This window comes from Conger conger, chromosome 3 (assembly GCF_963514075.1).
Source record: "Conger conger chromosome 3, fConCon1.1, whole genome shotgun sequence".
NCBI lineage: Eukaryota > Metazoa > Chordata > Actinopteri > Anguilliformes > Congridae > Conger > Conger conger.
In genome coordinates this window covers 66,671,318-66,691,665 of record NC_083762.1, presented here as the reverse complement: position 1 = coordinate 66,691,665, position 20,348 = coordinate 66,671,318, and the positions used below count along the sequence as shown (strand labels likewise).

Sequence of the window (20,348 nt, the reverse complement as noted above, 5' to 3'; positions counted from 1 at the left end):
AAAAAATATTTACAGCAATAAAGTAACAAACTTTATGACATTATAGACATTATAACACCACAGTGATATTACAGCATAACAGCAAAACATCAGAAACATATCTGAAGCATTGCAGTAACACAGTAATAGACTAATAGCGTGCAGCATACAGAGTAATATTTAATCTCCATTTCCTTTGCTCTACCCTGGAGCGCAGACTCATGGGAATTCCGTCTTCTCCCAGGGTTAGCAAGATGCCAAAGATGATTTTACAGATAATGGGACCGCTGTGATCTGCAAATGTTTGATCTACATTAAAACAAAAACTTGCTTGCCAAAGATTGTGATGATTAGGGGGAAGTGTTGCTGAGTCCTGTCTTTGACACCCTTGCGGGAAGAACGGGGTCAAAAGTAGGCCAGCCCACGGGCCTGAAGAAGAGAATTCAGATAGCTGTGTGAAGCTTCTCCAAACCTGAGCACCTGGGAGGTCTTACCTGAAGCCCTCCGGACATTTTCGGCTGGCTCCATCCCAGCACTTCCCCCTTGTTGACTTTCAACATTCTCACGGCACACCTTCGGAGCTATGAAACCATGGAGACATATTTTGTTGTGCCCAAAATCCAAGGAGGCAGACACCCTGTTCCATTCGTAGTAGAGGGAACTAGAACCAGCTTGCACGCTGAGGAGGGCCTAAGGGTCTTGGGAGTGTATTTTGCACGATTCATCTCTAAGAACTTTCAAACTGTCTGAATAACACCTACTCATGAGTTAGTGTTAGAGAGTCTCCTCTGCTCTGTGGTTGGGGAGGGCGGGTGAGATCTGGATTGTGGCTAGGATCTGTTTTGGGAGGGTGGGCGGAGGAATGCTGAGATGAATTCATAGAAATCACACTTTTGGCGAGAGAGAGAGAGGGGGGAGAGGGAGAGGGAGAGAGAGAAAGAGAGGTCTTTCACCTGACAGCTTGTCCACACAATGCAGCTGTTTTCCTCACTTAAGGGGCTCGTTTCTGCTGTGGGTTTTCCGCCCGCATGTGAAACCTGCCATGGAGAAGTTGGTCTCTGGAGCCAGAGCGTGAGTGAGTCACCTGGAGCCAGACTCCTGTGGAAATACCCCAGTGTCTCAGGACCATTTCAGGACTGAAGGTCTATTGTTGGACAGCAGCAGGAAAAAGTTGTTGGAGCGTTGCTGGAAAGTTGTAGAAGGATTGGCGTGGTGTTGAAGGTTTTATGGAAATCAAGACATTTAGTAGGGGCATTGTAGGATTGTTGTAGATGTACTGTTTAGAAAAATATTGTATGAGAGTTTTTGCAAGGTTGTAGAATTGTTGTAGTACCATTGGCAGAACAATGTTTTTGGGGTATTCCCGTCCATTGCTTTGATCCTGAGGTATTCGTCAGGTAGAGGCATGCCTGCCCCCCTCCTAGGTTTGTCCAGTAACACTACACAAATGGCATGCTCTGCATCAGTTAAAGTTTACATGCAATTGCTTTGACACATATGAAAAACATTTGTGTTCATGATGTGGACATATGTTTGGCCTGATTTGAAGTGTTAGGGGGGGTTTAGGAATGGAAAAACCTGGACTGTAGTGTACTGTATATGGTGCTTTAATGTGATTATGGGCCGGTCATGGGAAATTTGTCAGTAGGTTCTTTATGTGGAGTCATGTTCCATGAGCAGGAGAGCAGAAACGCTTTATTACCCCCTCCCCCATATAAGTAAAGTGAGGCTTTATCCTCCTTAGAAAAATCAAGGGCAATCTGCTCGATTTGATGAACTTCCTGTCATAGACAAAATGGTGCCAAGAAAATGAAATAAATCAGAAAGGCATTTCCTGTGAAGAAACCATTTGTCATGTAGAGGGCATGTTATGACCTCAAGATAAATATATAACTGGCCAACCAAGGGCCTTAACAGAAGTGAGAAGTGAAGCCTCATCTGGTCTACTCAAATTGCACTGTCCAGCACAGATTTCAGGACGTATGTTCAGAAAGTGAAGATAAGATTGGTTGTGCAGATTGGTTATGTCTCTGCTCAAGTCTCAATGCAAATGAGCATAGCCACTCAGCTGGTTTACTGCAATAACTAAGAGACAGAAGTCCACATTTAAAATTCAGAAAATGCCCACAATAGTAACAATGACAAGAGATTTTCTTGCACTTGGATCAAACCTCCAATTTTCTTTACACCCATTAATACATTTGAAAATGCACATAATGCCCAACGAGGACTTTTCAATTATTGAATAGAATATAAACTAATTTCCTGACTTGACTGAACTGAAATGTAATTGACCTCTTTTCCTCTGAGAAGATTCTCATTCAGAAATGATTCCATATTCAACAGCAGCCTTATCCAGAGAGACTTAACAGCATCTCATTGCAAATCCACTTTGCTAACCACTTTACATATTAGCAAGACCAGACTCCAGACTCCATGAAAGACTGACTGTGCCAAATACAGGGAGAAAGTGTGTGTATGTGAGTGTGTGTGTGTGTGTGTGTGTGGGTTTGTGTGTGAATGTGTGGGTTTTTGTGTGTGTGTGTGTGGAGGGGGGGGGGGGTCGTGAGTTTATCCAGCTGAATTTGACACAAAGTCACACCCTCCCCCTTCCCCTTTAAAGAGGTGGCCAAGTTTACATAACTGACTCTATTGCTAAGCCTTGCTTCCTTCTCTCCCCTTCGAGGAGGTACCTAAGTTTATCAAGGTAACTGTTGTGCCATGCCTCCTCTCCGGTGTGGGGCTACAGAAGCATGTGAAGTTGTTCAGAGGGCGGTTTCTAAGTAGAGTATTCTTGCCTCGTTCATGTATGTAGCAGGAATGTTGGGTTGTTACACTGAAAAAAGGAGTCCGTTAAAGAGAGTATATGTTCCACAGCCTGTGCTTTCAGCGTTGTGGTGGTGAATCGGTGTGTGGGGTTAATTCATTACAAGATAGGCATTGCTCAGCACAGCATAGCACAGAACAGGGCAGAACACTATGGAGTAGAAGAGTGCAGTCAGGAAAAGGTCACACTGGAATAACATAATTGTATTCGCTTGTCCCAATGAAGTTCATATTAAATACACTCAGTCTCAGTGACAGGTTTTTGGTGGACTCTACACTCCAAGCAGGACAAGTCTGGGTCAGAATGATCCCACAGCCCTGATCACACATTCATTCATTTGCAATGTGACAGTTGCAAAAGGATTACAGGACTACAGATACCTTAGAAAGATTGTGCTTACTCACAGACCCTGGAGGAATGCGATCACTAAACACTGTGTGTCTTTCTGTCCGCCAGGTGTCTGTGGTGCAGGTGAAGGACCTCGGGAAGTCAGAGGACATTCTGCACCAGTCTAACGCACTTATATACCCATCCAAGTTACGTGCCAAAATAAAGCTCCACGAACATCCAGAAGATTGATCTTTACAACACTGCTCCAACAACCATGTCAGACCTTTCCTTCAAGGCAGAAAAACAAAGCAGACATTTAAGGAAATACTAGAAAACTTTTAGTATCAGGGCATTAAAAAGGAATTTGGTTCGCAACTCCTACATAATGTCAAACTTTTAAAAAAATCAACGCCAAGAGGTGTTACTCATCACTATCCCCACCTGAGACACTGCCGAGAGTGAGCTTTCAGCACACACAAACACAAACAAAGTCAGCGGCCAAATTTAAAGGAAATGTTCTTTATTATGACTTTGGCACAAAATGGACGCTGAAGCGCTCGGAATCGCAATCTTAAGCGTCAAGTGCCTGGGAAGAGAAATAAACAATGTGACATTCTTTGGAGTGACCTCCTAAAAGCACACACAGCCCAGAGCACACTCTCACACGGGGAGGAATACTGTCACGCTCCCCCCAAAAAAAACCACTGTGAAATTTCAGGACTCTTCTGAAGGATCTACGGCCAGGCTGCACTTGGTTGAGAAAGTCAATCCGGCCCTGCAGACACTCAGAGGAGCTGGAATACTCTAAGGAGCGGCAATTCTCAGAGGAATGGGAATTCTCCCCTGAGAAGAGGAAGTGAAATATGTGTTTTTGAGTGGGCCAGAGGCGCTTCAACACAAATACGATAGCTTGGGAGCGGACTGGGGTCCGTCATTGCTGGAGGAGGGAGAGCATCGCCGTTGAGCAATACTCCTGGCAGCCTGCCTTGGGAATCTATCCAGAGAGCTTTGTTGGGGGAAAATCTTCTGGGAGGTCCTGTTGGATTCAGAAAAAAAAATCACAGAAGAAAATTGAAAGTGCGCTCCAGAGGCATCACTCCGGTTGCTGTACAGGGTCTAGTGATTAAATATTCTGCGTGCCGAAGTCAGAGAGCAGACACCAGATACGGGCTGAGCAGATCTGCGCTGGCCTCCTCCAGAGAGAAAGTGCCATGCGGAGCTGAGGACTGACCTACTCTTCAGAACTAATCTTCTGAGACTAAGTTACTCTCTTTCACATCTGGAGGGATACCGTTGAGCCCAAGGCAGACTGCTCCTCAAATAAAGAGCTCCCCGCAGACGCATACACAGGAACGCGGGCAGAGCCAGACACAGACACAGGCAGGTTTGCTGCTGACCTCGCCTGCTGAGAAAGGACATCGCTGGTCTGAACTTTGGTCCCGGTTTTGGGTCTGAGATGGAGGAGGGACAGCGACTGGTCAGGTGTGGAAATGGCGGGGTTGGACCCCCCACTCTTGGGCGTTCCCTGAGCCTGCAGGGGCGGCATGGCCCCCCAGCACTGCGTTCCGACCCCCCATGGAAGGACAGGGCGAGGGGGTGTGGCCAGGAAAGCCGGGTTGCCATGGTGAAGCCAGCAGTGATCTCTGGTGCAACCCAGACCAACCGAAAAACCAGTGAGTACATATTCACTTACCGTACCGTTATCTCTCTGGCTAATGTACCTTCCTGACAAACTGAAGATATACCTACAGTATATTCTTTGCCATAAGTTTAAGCCATAGCTAACAATGAAATTCCAAGATAGGCAATGAATAATTTAGCACCTTTAACGTATTTCGCAAGGGTCAAGTGTATATTCCTGTGCTGTTTCGTCATGTCTGAGGAATTATAATTGCTTTGGAAAGGGCCGCAAAGGCAGACAGATGGAGTAAGCAGACCTTTTCTCAACTGACACGCCCTCGCCACAAAGCTGCCCGGAGACTTTAAGCACAAAAGCAGACTGTTTCCCCGTGCTCAAAAAAACACACAGAGAGAATCTAAGATGGGAATTCAATCATTTAGCCTTGTGCTTAGGGTCTTCCCAACTCCCATCCCCTGTCTCCCTGAAGAACTATGTTTCTGGAGACCTGGACCCTTGTCTGGATCTTATACCAGCCTCCTCCTAAGACAGAAGTTAATCCTTTAATTAACATTCATGGTGATCTGACATTTTGTGCTCATTTATTGATAAGCTTGTAAATCACAGCTGGAGACAGTACCCAAATACAAAAATATATAGTAGGAGTGAAGCAGTAATGGTTTAGACTGCTATTTTGCAAATGTAAAAAAATTATGTGAAAAAAGTATGTAATAACAGTCCATCTGGATAGTTCTCCTGACCTTACTTTATTTTATGAGTCAAAAAGTGATACCAGACAGTGGTGGTTTTAATTAACTTAATTCACATTATAAGACAGACTGCCTTTAGCATTTTTACACATTCAATTGCTTCTAAGCTAATACTTTTGTGCAAGGAGTGGAGTCAGAGAGTTGCATTCTTTCATGTGGTCATGCACTCGGTAACTTTTGACCCGACAGGGTTATCTGGCAAAGCCCTCTGGTATTCTGTTGCCGTCTTATTCATTTAATGAGCAGATTTCTCCGGCTCAGAAGAGGGGTGGCTGACCTGGGCTACTTCCTTTGAGAATGAAGGCAGGCAACATGAATTGTCCCTTGTAATAAATCTAAATATTTTTATCTCAATATAAAGATCCTAATTTACACTTCAAGCTGAATTCACATTGTGAACAAAAGCTAAACTAACAATCTGTGCCCAAGGTTGAAAATCCTTATCACATTCAGTGTGCATGGAAGGACCACTGAGATGACTTCTTCTCAGTCAAATATTTTATATATCTTTCTTTGTCTAGCCTCCAGAGCCTCCAAGCACTATTCTAATAGACACCACAGACACTCAACCTTGTCCAGACAAATATTTCAGAGGTGAGTGGGTATGTGGGGGCAGACTTCATATATATTTCATAGCTTAAGACTCAAATGTCTCTAATTGCACCACCATTAGGTCATGATTTTAGGCCCTTTTGGGTTTTCCCCACATCTGACTCTCCAGCCTATAGGCTTTCCTTGATTCAGTGGCTTGTCCACTATTCTGTAATGCATTGGAGTAAAAGGCTTTCATAACTGAAGCTTTATTAAAATAGCTTTGTAAACACCGGCTACAGCCTCACAGAAAGACTGGAGTGACTTCCTGCTAAGTGTCGGTGAAGACTTCTGCAGCAGTGTCGAGCCCCCCCTCCAGTCGAAAGTGGATATCTGCCGAGGGCAGGCTTCCCGTTGACGAACAGCTCCAAGGCTGAGCGTGCAGGCCTCCTTGGAGGCTGCAAACAGGGCCGGTGTTGCATCATAGTCTCAGGGTGAGTGGGAGGGGAGTCAGATTTTGCCCTGGGGAAGGAAGGAAATTCTTGTCCACTCCCCAGGCTGGTGTTTTGGATCCTGAAAGGGCAGCCAGACTCACCCCCCACCCTCCCCCCCACCCCACGTCCGGTGGAACACATGAGGTCAGGTGTCTGAGTTGCCTCCCCATACCCCCCTCGCCCCTAACACACACACACACACACACACACGCACACCCTGCCCCTACATTCCTTAAATATGTTTTAAATGAAATGCCTCAGAATAGTGGCTCCTTGTGTTTCCAAACTAGTGATCCACTTCATTTTCTGTTATCTACCTCGTAATAAAATTTTCCCCAATGTTCAAACATGGAAATTTTAATGCCTTTAAGGTCAAAAGAGAAAAGACTCCATCACTTGCATGTGTTGGATGTGTTCAGTGCGGGATGTGTTCAGTGCGGGGTACTTTTTAATCTGTGGGGGGGGGGGGGGGGGGGGAGAGAGAGAGAGAGAGAGAGAGAGAGAGAGAGAGAGAGAGAGAGAGAGAGCTGCAGAGTGCAGAGTAGTGCTGGGTCATTAACTTTTTCTTCCCAAGCTGTGGAATTTCCTGATTGGAAATATAGTTTATTTCCCTTCTCCTTCAGAAAGGGAGCTGGCGGAACACTGTGGAACGGCCAAAATTACACCCAGGACACACTGGCCAAAACGAAAATGACAAGTCTCCGTCTCATCATGGCTCTGCTCCATAATGACAAGCCTCCGTTCCACAATGTCTCATTTCCTGTTTGACATACTGTTAATCTCAATTGCTAATACTCGATATATTTCTCAGCGTCCCCCAAATATGTGTTTATGACCGTTAAAATGCTTTAATTTACTATCTTGAAGCAATCGATTTTTTGGGGGTTTTTTTGCTCAACCTTATCGGTTGAAGACAGCTGTGTCATCTTGGTCTAGCCGATAACTGCTGCCATTTTTGGACTAGGCAGGGGATGGAATGTCTTTTTTGACAGAGAGAGAGAGAGAGAGAGAGAGAGAGAGAGAGAGAGAGAGAGAGAGAGAGAGAGAAATAAACTTCTTAATTCTGAAAGCTATACATGGTTTTCGTATCCGCATATTTTCTCAGCTGATGTTTTTCCATGACATTATAAATGACTCCCTCCCGTCTTGCGGTGGCCTGATGAGAAGCGGTTGTCTCGTGCGTGTAGCTGAGTTTGAAAGCGCATGATGAAGGGCGCAGTGACATCACCCTGTCCCGCAGCTTGAATTCACTTCACTTCACATCTGTTTTCTGACTGCATGCGCTCACAGTGCACCGTGTGAGCTCTGGTGAGTGAAACGGGTAGGTTGGTCCTGCTAAATATAACTTACCTAAAGTTTTCAAGTCATTATATACACATCACTTTATAAACTATTTTAGCAGGTTCTAGAATGATTTATATTTTTGGTGATATGCTAGCATAGAATAATAAAATGAAAAAAAGAAGAAGAACAATTATTACGGTAAATATTAACAGTGCTGGTTACTTGCTTGTTGTCAGGACACCGTGTATTGTCCAGTAGGCTATCTCAGATAGGGTCTTCTATTTAGTGTCACTGCCAGCTTCCCCTGCCAATTCTTAGTAATATCAGAGGATCTGTAGTCAGGGACGAGACGTTTTGACGGACGCTACAATTCGCTAAGAAAAAGAAATACGATCTCAGCTCGCACTGAAAAGGGGGAGTGGAGAAAGGCGAAACAGTTATATTGAAAAAGCTGGAGAAGCGGCAACACAGAGAGTGGAGCTCTGAATTTATAAAGGTAAGAAAGGGAAAACAATATTTGAATAATTTATATTTCCAACAAGGTGCGCTATAGTCTAGTTTGACATCAGTCTCCCTTTAGATCGGTCAGTGATTCGAACAGATTGAAAGTTTAAAGAAGTTCGCCTGAATAAAAAAGCTCTCATTGGCGCATATTATGGTACTGCTGTATCGTTTCTTGTTGTGTAATTTATTTATAAATGTAGTTGATGAGCGTTTGTGCTGGTGGATTTTGCTTTTTTGCCCCGTTGTTGTAGTATATATTTTGTTTTTGTCACTTGGGCTATATGGGCAATTCATTCTCTATATTGTGATTGTTACACGCTATTACAGTCAAATACGCCTGCAGCTACAGGGAATTGCTTGTTCTAGTTATGGGTGAATGCAGATCGGCACATGGATAATGGAAACGGAAGAAAAGACCAGACGTAAAAATGTTTAAAAATAATAATAATAATAATAATAATAATAATAATAAAAATAGCCCACTGACAAAAATAACTCAAACTAAACTGTTTTATATTGTATTGTTTTTGTAGGTTATACAGCGACTTTCACTAATTCGGCACATTTCAGACATAGACAACATTGTTTTGCATTTGTACAGCTACATTTGAAACAAAAATTGGTCTTATTTCACTTTTTTAATTGGTCTTTTAACACTATTAATTACGGTTCAGCGCTGTGTCATATTTGTCATTGAAATATTTTCTCCTACTTCAAGAGCGCACTTTCAAACAGCCCCACGCGCGAGAACCCTGAAGATACGAGCCATCCCCTGGTCCAGTTTAAACCAAATCTGTTAGAGCTATGAACCCAAACATGCCAAGATTATGTAACTGTTATGCGCCTTACATCCTGTGGAGACGATGACTGATAACAGTGGGGTTTTTTTGCTGTGAAACGGTTGTCAGTGCAATATCCTGATAAACATTACTGGCACGATGATTACCAACAGGTGGCATGCACACGCGTCTGCCAAATAAGTAGCCTACATAAATACAGCTCATGCGAGCAGCGGCGACATACTAGGACACATAGCCTACATACATAAATTAGTAAATACAAAAATACATAAATAAATGCGCGTGCGTGTGTGTGTTTGACAAAACTGGGTGGGAAAGATCCAGCGGCCTGACAGTAGTTGACGCAAACATGCGCACTGTCTGACCAACCTTATGGAAGACTGGGGCGCATGGACTGCCAATTAATAATGTACTACACAGTATGTAAAATCTGTATAAATGGGCAGTAAAGTTGAGATTTCACCGCAGACTCATAGGTGCAGATGTGGTTTAATCAAATCGGAGGGAGGCTATGCCCGTTAAACTGAAGCAGACGCAGTTACTCCTGCGCTCGCCAAGCTATCTGATTCTCGCTGCGGTGATTATGAGCACGGGGAATCCCGTTTAACACGAGTTTTACTAGATTGTTGTACATAACAAGAGAACAGTGTCTGGACAGGAATTTTTTTTTTATTCCATAATGACAACAAGCACATCTGTGATTTCCCGCAGTCTTTTATGTGGATGTGGTGGAATTTCTTTCTTTTTTAAGTTGGAAAGATTATTTTCAAAGCATTTTATTTGTTAATGTGTGGCACGCTGAACGTCTCTGTTCCATACATTTTTTTTTTTTTGTCGAAAGGCACCCACATTTTCCTTTTAGATAGAAAACTAAATAAACAGAGAAAGAGTTGTGCCGTTGCTTAGAATTTGATCCGTGTAGATATTGCCAGGGAGCCATCATCCAGGAACAGCCAAGTTCACCCCCAACCACAGTCATTTAGTGTCAGAAGATATAAATACATTAACTGTATGGGTAGAATTGTCGGGAGCAGGTTTGTGTGTGAGAGTTAATTGTGGATGGTATCTCTGTGTGTATGTGTGTGTATGTGCCAGGGAGGAGGGTTTCTTTCGTGCAACACCTGACACTCACAGGACAAGGCTTTTAACCACTGACACTGTAAATAGGACTTTACTAATCTGCTTCGTCTAAAGAAGGAACTGAAATGTCAACACGGAGTTGGTTATAGCTTGGTAGTAAGGAACACTCCTGTGTGGTTGTGCTCCACCTGTACTGTTCAGGAATGTGCAGTGTGTTTATAGAAGACCACACAGGTAGAAGCAATAACACAGTTCTTCTCAGTACACCTACATTTCTCTACACTGGGTTCATGTTGCATATGTGCAACTGAGTAGGCTGGTCGCAGCCTGTACCAGTTTTTCAGATGACATGAGCACCTTTCTTCTCTTAGCTGTTGAGAGATTATGCCCCAAAGTGCTGACCACAGGTCAGTTTAATTTAATTTTTCACATCACTGTGTGGGAGGGGGGATCATGGCTGCAAAAGATTCTGGATTAGCCTGGGGACACCGTGGTACCCTCGGCATACAGTTAATGTGTGCCATTTTTCATAGTTCACCTAACAAAGCCATTGGGCCTTCCACTGGGGTTGGGAAGTGAATGAATGAGGGATGATGTCATTCTGGCCCTTTTGATGTTTTCTTTTCCCTCCCTGTTATTTTATGGCGATTATCTGTCCTGATTCACTGACTCAGTCTTCAGATAAGAGAGCGAGAGAGGGAGGCACTATACCATTCATGACTACTGCTGATCAGGGCCAGTTATGTATTCCGAATATTTTAGCTGCTTAGGTGCCCGTAAATTTTGATTAAACCCTGCAGATACCGGAAAAATTTTAACCAAACATGTTACTAACAAAAACATTTCTACTGAAGTTGTCAGTAGGCTAATCTTGGAGTTTAAAGGGCCCAAGTAAAACAATTGCAATTTTGGTGGAAGTATGCATATTTTAGGCCATAACTTCTATTTTCTGAGCTGTTTGTAAAATGATTTCCCACGTATGTGTTTGCATAATTATCAGATGACATTACTAAATGTTAACACTGAGAGCTGGCCACTGGAAGGGGACAGGGAGGGGTTAGAGACTTTTCAAAAAACCTACGTCACTGCTCTTTGCGAATGTTTTGTGGCGCTTTTAGATACAAAAAACCAGGAAGACAAGGCTGATGCGTGCGGGCCTTCAAAGGGTTATAAAGTATTGCGGAAAAAATAAATATTTCAGACAGGTCTGTTACCGACGTTCAGAGTCAGTTGCTTAGGGGTCAGCCCTGGTTGTGCAGGAAGAACATCGGCCCCACAGTGCAGAACATTCCTTTTTATTGTTACTGGGCTGTGAAATGCTTCCAGGTCTGATGAGGCATCTCCGGTGGCAGGATACGATGCAGAACTCCCACATGTTCTCATATTCATAATTCTGTTGGGTCAGGTGAATTGGATCATTTACGGTTTACAAAACACAAGTCATCTGATTGGATACCCAAAAAATGTACAAAGCCAAACATCTCTGTATGCTTGCGACACTTCCCTTTTCTTTTTTCGTTCTGATCCATCTGGCGGAGTGCATATCGTGGGTGTAGTTTTCAATTTCTGACCACATTTTCGTTCGAAAGTCCTTGCCAGCGTAGTTGAGTCGTTAAATTTTTTATTTCTGATCGTAAGATAAATACGCATGGTCAACAAGCCCAGGGCTGGAGTTGAGGTTTGCGTAGCGGAGAGTTTGAGTGCAAGGCCGATAGCTGTGATCATTACCCTGGCGTCGCGACAGGGACGGATGTGGGAGTGTGGTTGAGAGTGCAGCCAGGCCCACACGCCCCATCAGACCTCAGTTCTTTCCTCTAATGCCCTGCCAACACCCAGGCCTGTGCCCTCTGCCCAAAGTGTGCCCCCTCCTACACACCCACCCTCCCAGAGTAGTGCGCCCGCCAGCCTGAGTAAGAGTCTGCCTGCGTGGTAAAGGTGTAGGTGGACCGTGTTCCTTATGAGAAGCTTGGAAGTGTTTTTATGGTGTGGGGGCCCAGGGAAAATATGCTGCAAAAAAACTCAATAAAACAAAAAATGACAAAACACAGAAAAGTGGGTTAAAGCACAGGCATTTACAGAAGGGCTGGACTGAGTTACTGCGGTTAGTGGATCTGGACCTAATTTAAGCAATAGCTTCATGTCCGATTCCTGTATGAGTCTGTATTGATGTAGCCTTGAGCACTGAATGAAAAAAAGAAGCTAAAAGAAAAGTAAAAAAGTAAATAAGAAAATAAATATGTGAACACTTATACCGGGTTCAACAGTGTGACACTGCAGTGGTTCGGGACATGGATTGGTCTGCACCAGGAGGTTGACAGTGAACAATGTTATTAAAATTATTATATTATAATGGAAGGATGTTTAATCATGTCCACATGCTGTTTTATGGTAAGCAAGGGATTAAAGCTGCATTTTCTGAGCTAATATCCAGCTGTGTAAATTGACTGTATGTAACATTTAATCTCTGTATTACACTTTGGGGGCACCCGTAAAGCAGATTAATAATACAATATATGATCACTGAATATTTTATTTATTATGTTATTTTAATGTGGAAATATTCTCACAGACCATTGTGTTTTCTTCTGCACAGAACATTATGCATTTACGGTGTAACTTTCCCAGCACAACAAACTACACATATTACATCTCACTTTGGGGTAATCCAAAGCTGTGATAAACTGTGGGAACAATGGAAAACAATACACTGTTTGTTTTAATGAAAATAAACAGCAAAAAGGCTATAAACTACAGTATACAACATCCCCTTTATGACTCAGGCCCATCTGTATATTTTTAATAGTTTTGTAGGATGCAAAGAAAAGTTCAAGACAGTGAGGCGAGTCTTGAACTTTTCCTTGAAGTTAGCATGGCTGTTCAGTGACATGTGGGACACCCCATCACACATAAATGGTGGCAGGCTGAGTATGTGTGGGAGGCTGTGTTTGCCTGATGAAGGGTTTTTTCAGTGAAAGGCATGCTGGGATTGTCTCGGCAGCTGAGGAATGCTTGGGGAGGTTCTCCTGCTGAGCCCGGGAGGAATAGTTGCACTGACAGACGAGGTCTTTCGCCAGCAAATGAAAGCCAACAAATGAAACCCTTATTTTTTAATGGTTTTGCAAAAGAATATGTGCACCATTTAAAAAAATATTTTTCATCTGAAGCTTCATCTCCTGTTCTCCTTCTTATGATTTGTGGCAAACTTGAAGTGGAATTTTATTTATTAATGTAGGATAACCTGAACTGAAGGCAGCAGTGACAAAGCTAAGCAGATGTGTGGAAACAATATCCAGGTGTGTTCAGATATGCAAGGCTTCTGTTGTGGCTTTTTTTCATCCCCACAAACTATTCATATTTTCATATTAAAAAGTTGTTAAAGACAGCGATGTTGGTGCATACTGCCGCACGGAGCCTTGGGTGGTCAGAGCTTGTTTTCCCAGATGATCAGGCAGGCCGCGTCTAATTTGTAAGGACAGACTGCATTCACAGCTTTGCTGTGTGATGTGTTCTGGTTTTGGCAGATGAGGTGTTTACCATTGAGGCCTTGTTGCAGGACCGAGTCAGCACATCGTGTCCGTTTCAGGACCTGGGTCTGGTTTCAAGCTCCGGGTCCTGTTCCTGCAAAGCTTCTCAGGCCTGTCGAGTCAGGCTAAAGGCGAAAAATAATGGCCAGCACTCCAGCCCCATGGAAAATAACCAGCAACCACAGAAGAGTTTGCTGGGATTTTTCCATCAGTGGCCAGGATTCAGACAATATTTTTGCAGACAGCTCAACCTGGCAACATTTCAGGGCAATATAAAGGTGTGAATTGGTGAATAAATGCATGAGACACAGTGGTGTTCTGTGAAAGAAGTGTGTTGACAACCTGGCCCATTCCTCAGAGATTTAGAATCGTTTGTCGGCATTGGGCAGCCGAGGTGTAAATTCAGGAGACCACAAGAACTTCCAGGAGACTTGGACTGTCTCCATTCGTGCTTAACGATTCAATTCACATGTTCTTCTTCATAAACGCATTCTGAGGAATCAAGCAAACAATAATGAGAATATAGTTTAGTTAAAAAAATAAAATAAACAAGCCCATCAATTTGCAAGTTAAAGCTTCAAAGGGTGACTATTGATTGAAGCTAGGCCGGCATGTCCTAGCACGTGCAGAATGCCGTTACACACTGGAGCAGATTTGCTATCGAGGCTGCATTCTTATTTGCGTTAAGCATGTAAAGACCCAGCAGCCCTGATAGAAGTGGCTTTATTTACGTTATCTACTGTACAGTCACTTCGCATCAGCATGAGTCTGTTCTGTTTGTGTTATGTCTCTCGTGTTCTCTCACAATGTGAGAGCCACGAATGCGGGTAACCAAAAAAGACTCGGCTATTGTTAGTGTAGGATGTACAGGATAATAAACTCAGTCTATTGTAATAATAACAGGAAAGATTGAAAGATTGAATTTAATAAGCGCTGTTGGAGCAGCGTACTGTGAAATGTCAAACTTCGGGAGTATTTCATTCTATAGGCATTTTTTTGTGGTTTTGAATGTTGTGGAACTGTATTTTTCCCTATTAATAACAACAAAAGTGAAAATATTATTTTTCACCAGAACATTGGTGAACCACAGTAACAGATGTACACCTGGTCTTATGTTCTGCTTGTGCAGTTTGTAAAGACCAGCTCTTTAGATGGCTTGTGCATCGCCTGCCAGCTTTATCCGAAGCTAGCTGCTCTTATTTCTATCAAATTTTGACTAATTATCCTTCCCTCTCTGTCTCCGTCTCTGTCTCTCTCTCTAATTGTAGGCCTCACCCGGAGTGTGAGTTTGTCAGATAAGGAGCTGAGGGAGGCCCGGGACAGGAGTCAGATCATCGCTGCCCAGCTGACCTTCCAGTCCAACGCTAACTCTAGAGGAGTGCAGCTCTTCAACCGGCGCAAGCAGAGGGTGAACGCCTTCACCCGGACCAGCTTCGGCCAGGGCGTGGGCCAGGGGGGAGACGGACAGCCGCGCCAGCCTCTGACATGGAAGGAAAGGCACACTGAGAAAGAGGGCAGCCAATCAGACTGCAGGAACAGCGAGCCCGACCCTGCCCGGTCTCCTGGTGTGGTAAAAGAAGGAGGGGAGAGGATGGAGGAGGAGTGGGGCGAACCCGTTCCCCTGGAGGGCCCCCCAGCTGCCTGCATGGAGGAAGAGGTGGACCAGGACCTCTCAGGGCAGTGTGAGATCAGAGAGCCAATACCCAAAGAGGACACACCCATTGAGGTCGCATCAATTGAGGACACACCAATTGAGGTTGTATCTATCGAGGACACACCCATTGAGGTCGTGTCCATTGAGGACACAACTGTTGAGATTGCACCCATTGAGGACACACCCATTGAGCAGGTGTCCATTGAAGAAACTCCAACTGAGCCCATGCCCTGTGAGGTCAAGCAGTGCGAGGACATACCTCGCACTGCCACACCTCCTGAGGCAACACCTCTCAAGGCTTCACCCCCTGACGACATAAGGGCAACAGCAGTCCCGGCTGATGTGGGTGAGAGGGAGGAAGTCGTAACTCCAAGCAAGGTCACCAACGGATGTCACGTCGCTCCAAACACGTCTCGCGTGACGCTGTCCTTGGCCAAGCAGGCCCCTGTTACTGTCAACAGGACGGCTCGGCCGTTTGGGGCAACTGCCACCACCACCGTCCGCTCGCCAGTGGACTTTCCCCCGCCTCCTTCTTGCGTGACGCCGCCCCTGCCACGAATTTACAGCCCGCCTCCATCTGCCTTTTCCCCACCCCCACCTATGACTTACTCAACCCCATCCAACCCCAACCATAATCTGCCGGCCTACTCTAAGGCTACTCCGCCAGCCTACTCCAATCCTTCTCCAGTGGCCTACTCCAGCGCTGCTGCACAAGTATACTCTGATCCTAATCCACCGGCCTACTCCAGTCGTTCTCCACAAGTATACACTAACCCACCTCCACCTCCACCACCCTACTGCAGCCCTCCGCCCTTGTCCAGGGTGATCTCGCCCTCCCCGTGCTTGCCCCAGTACGGACACCCCTCGGCCCCCAGGCCCACCTACATCCCCGACCTGCTGGTTGACCGGCGGCAGGCTGCGTCCCCCATCAAGACTGGCATCCTGGAGGACGGCAAGACCCGACGGGCAGCCCGCAAGTCCATGTTCACCTTCCAGGAGAAGCCCAAGGTGGCCCCAAACCCGGAGCTGCTGTCGCTGGTGCAGGGGGTGGACCAGAGGAAAAGAGGTCCCTCCCTCCCAGAGCCCCCACCAGAAGAGGAGCTGGAGCTGCTGGCCCTCGGGGCAGAGGCCTCCAACTTCCTGCCCAAAGGCGGTGAGGTTGGCGGTGCGGGCTTGGAGGAAGCCGCCATGCCGGAGTGGTCGTCGTGCCTGAAGAGCTCTGGGGCTCCTGTGAGGCAGGAACCTAAGGTGGAGCAGGGTCTGGCCAATGCCTCAGGCAAAGGGGCAGAGCTGTTTGCTCGCAGGCAGACCAGGATGGAGAGGTTTGAATCGGCGGGCGGGGCCTACGGCAGGGCTCCATCCCCCACCGCGTCGCTGCCCCCCTCCTGGACCTTCCCGTCGCACATGCCTGGCCGGGTCAAAGCCATGGTGGACATCTCCAACGCCAGCGTCACTTCCAGTGCCCAAGCACCACCCGCTCGGACCGCCAAGCCCAGACCCGGGGCTGCCATGGCTCCGCCTCCACCCCGCCCAGAGAGCCCGGTCCTGGAGAACGGATGCACCAAGCTGGAGATGGAGATCTCCCGGCACAAGCCCTACCAGCTCAACTCCTCCCTCTTCATCCTGAACCCCACCAGGGACCCCATGAGCTCCCTGCCCAAAGCTGCCCCGCCCCCAAAGCCTGTCCTGAACCGAGCCCACGGCCGACACACCTCCCTCCCAGCGCACAACCCCCCTCCCCTCTCCCCTCACTACACTTCCCCTGCCCCCTTCCGCCCCTTCTCCCCACAGGCGCCCCTCAGTCCGGTGAACGGAGCGGGGTTCTCGGATCTCAGATCAAACTGCACGCCGCCCCCGCCCTGGCCGGGCACGTCTCACATCGCCTCTTCAGTCTTCGCCCGGTCCCCCGAGCGCCCACCCGCACCCCGAAACGTCGTCCAGGCACCCCGGCCTACCTTCTCTGCTAAGAAGGCGGGCCTTGAGCCACAGGTGTGGAGGCCTTTCTTCTTTTAACTGACCTGTAACTGAGCAAGCAGCATTGTGTGAGCACTACTGTACAAGGTGCCTATCAGTATGGGCAGTGCCTTAGGCCTGAGGTCTCACCGGGGTCTTATTCACATATTAAATACTATTTTAGATGCTGTTAAAATGTGAAAACACTGCGGCAGATATCATGTAGTTTTCAGTGAAATATGTTCTTAACCAAAACATAGGCCAAATTTGCCTCAAATAGAAATGAAAGCAATACTTTTCCTGGTGTCTAAAAGGATTACATTTCAAATAATTACAGATTTGCAACCCCCCCTCATAGCCAAACACTGTATGAGCCCAACGATCACACACCCCATCCAACACGCAGTATTACATATGTATTCTACATGTGTAGTTAATGTACTGATCCTACGACTGCCCACTGCAAAGCTGTGGAGCCAACTTTAATAACTTTGCAATAGTGCCAATAAACACGAAGTAAATCGTTTTATTTTTGCTCCAAAGAAAATAAATAGTTTTAATAAGGCTTTTTTGGGAACTCGTAGCTGCTGATTTCATCGTAAAATTGCACTGGGCTCTTTCCACCGTCTGGCTCTGTGGTGTGAGGCAGGCCGAGGGAGAGACACATTAAGCACTTTAGCTTGGAAACACAGAAACAATCCAACACATGAGGGCCTAACAGACAGGGTTTTTCTTGATGTTCTTGAAGTATATCATTAATACTATGTGTTAACGACGGCCAATCTGACATTAATTATTCGACTTGGTTGTCAAACCGAATGAAGCCTGCAATGAAGATTTAGAAGGGTTCAGTATTTTTTTTTTTTTAGTTACACAATCTATCAACCCTTTTATCTGTCAGTTGCAGCAGAAATAGTTTTGAGTTTGGTAAATAAGCTCCTGTTTTCCTCAGTGGATTCATTTAGCAGTCACAGGGTTGCAGAACAGCACAGTTAAGGGCTGGAATTGATGGCTTGGTCTGTTTGGTTTCTAAAATGGAGTCTGGGCAGGAGAACGGTACCTCCCTTCTCTGCTCTCTAATCCTGGACTGGAGCAGTGAATGTGCTCCTAATCCTTTAAAACAACTGCCAGCCAGTGCTGCATTTCTGCGTTGCAAGTTTATTATGCGCTACAATGCATGAAGACCGATTGATGCTGTTTATTTACTGAATTCTCAGATTAGTTATAAACTTGTTGCACATGCTGTTCTTTAACAAGCAGTGTTTACTCACTCTGACCAAAGAAAAGCTGATAATTCTCTGTTGGTTATGTTCATGCTGGAAGTTTGAATGTTAAACCGCCAAGTGCCTGTATTTATTATTATTGTTTCAAAGGAAGAGCAATGGCCGCCAGATAAGTCTATACAGAATTAATGGGAATATTCTGGTGCTTAAACCTGTTGTAGGAGTGAATCTGGCAGACTTCAGCCTTAAAGAGTATACTAACAAAAACTGTCAGAGCTTTAATTTCTGGCATTTAGCATTCACCCTGCTCCTGTTTTACTGTCTTTTTATGTAACTTATTTTCTGTTTCTCATTTTAACACCATTGAACTGTCATTCGTTCCTTATTAAAGCTCCTCTCTAATGACTTTTCTTGACTTCACTGTCTTTCTTTGGCACTCTTTGCCAACTCCTGCATCCGCTTCAGAGTGAAATGTTCTTCCTGTTAAGGATTATAAACAGCCACCGTGGAGGCCGGGCCTGCTGGGATGCTAGGTTTCAGCAGGTATGCGGCCCACGTTCTGGTATCAGATCTTCACTATGCCAGTGCTGACTGTGTCTGTCAGCACATAACTGCTCAGGGAGGGAGGGTTTCCATTACATTTAGGCATTTAGCCGACACTCCTATCCACAGGTTACATTTTTACACACAGCCCATTTATAGCTGAAGCAGTTCAGTACCTTGCTGCAGGGCAGAATCAAATCCGCAACATTTGAGTTACAAGCATAGGATCTAACAATTACACTCCACTGCTGCCCTGAGACATTAATTACAGTTAGGTATTTTTCAGATACTCTTATCCTGAGTGGCTTACATAAGTAAAGACTGATCCATCATCCTACATGTCTGAAAATGAACAGAAAGTTTCACTTTATGCATTCATATACCACAGAGCCAAGGGGCACTGTGCAGATGTATCATACTATTTAAAATGTCTGAAGTTCTTATCGCCGGAAAAGGAAATGGTTAAAGGCTGATCCCTGAGCCTGAATTATTTTTTGGCAGAGTATTGTTCTTAACTGCAGCAATATGCCATGATCCTCCCGGGTCATAAATCAGAACATATTAATATGTCTCACGTGTTCCCATAACCCACTGCTCCGCTCTCTTATTAAATCATTAAACGTCTCCTCTCGAACGCACAAGACTCAAAGTGAGTCAGTGTTTAAAACTGCACCTGTGGGTTTGGCAGACAGTATTTTATTCACCCCCCCCTCCTTCCCCCCAGGTATACAAGTTAACAGCTAGGGGCTGGTCTGGGGCAGAATTGTGGTGGCAGGGCTCCACTCCAAACCAACGGGGCACAGTTTGAGTACACTGGCTCAGCTGAACTGACCTACCCAGGAAACAGTAATGGCCCAAACTCAAACCAAATAGCATCTGAACACTGGGCACATGAAAGTCATTTGTTAACATAACAATGTGCGGCTCAAAGGATTCCTTGTTTTTTTTTGTACTGTTCTGTGCTATTATGTTGCTGAGCATTTCACTGCTTTGCAAAGGGTGGTCTCTATGCAGAAAATGCGTTTGGTTTCCCCTGATCTTTGTTAATGCACACAAGCACTGCCCACATATATGAAATACACTCAGAAAAAATGGTTCCTTGGCTTCACTCCACAGACTAACCCTTTTTAGATCTCTCTGGAACCCTCTATCATTGGTTTGAAATGTGAAAGCTCCCAGGCAGGGCACCATTTTGACCAACAAAGAACCCTTGTACTAGAGAGGGTTCTTCTGT

At 45.4% G+C, this 20,348-nt stretch overlaps 1 protein-coding gene across 2 annotated transcripts in view; it reads left to right on the top strand.

The window, feature by feature from the left end:
- The window catches only part of LOC133124507 (synaptopodin), a 28,224-nt gene that overhangs the window by 2,926 nt on the left and 4,950 nt on the right, over nucleotides 1-20,348 (top strand). Inside the window, exons 2-4 of one of the 2 annotated variants that reach the window (XM_061235777.1) lie at nucleotides 3,263-4,809; nucleotides 15,010-15,654; nucleotides 15,685-17,384. In XM_061235777.1, coding sequence (XP_061091761.1) covers nucleotides 4,593-4,809; nucleotides 15,010-15,654; nucleotides 15,685-17,384 — 2,562 coding nt within the window. In that variant the 5' untranslated portion in view covers nucleotides 3,263-4,592. Of the gene's footprint in view, nucleotides 1-3,262; nucleotides 4,810-15,009; nucleotides 17,385-20,348 lie in introns of both variants that reach the window. The other variant, XM_061235775.1, reaches the window with a different exon arrangement.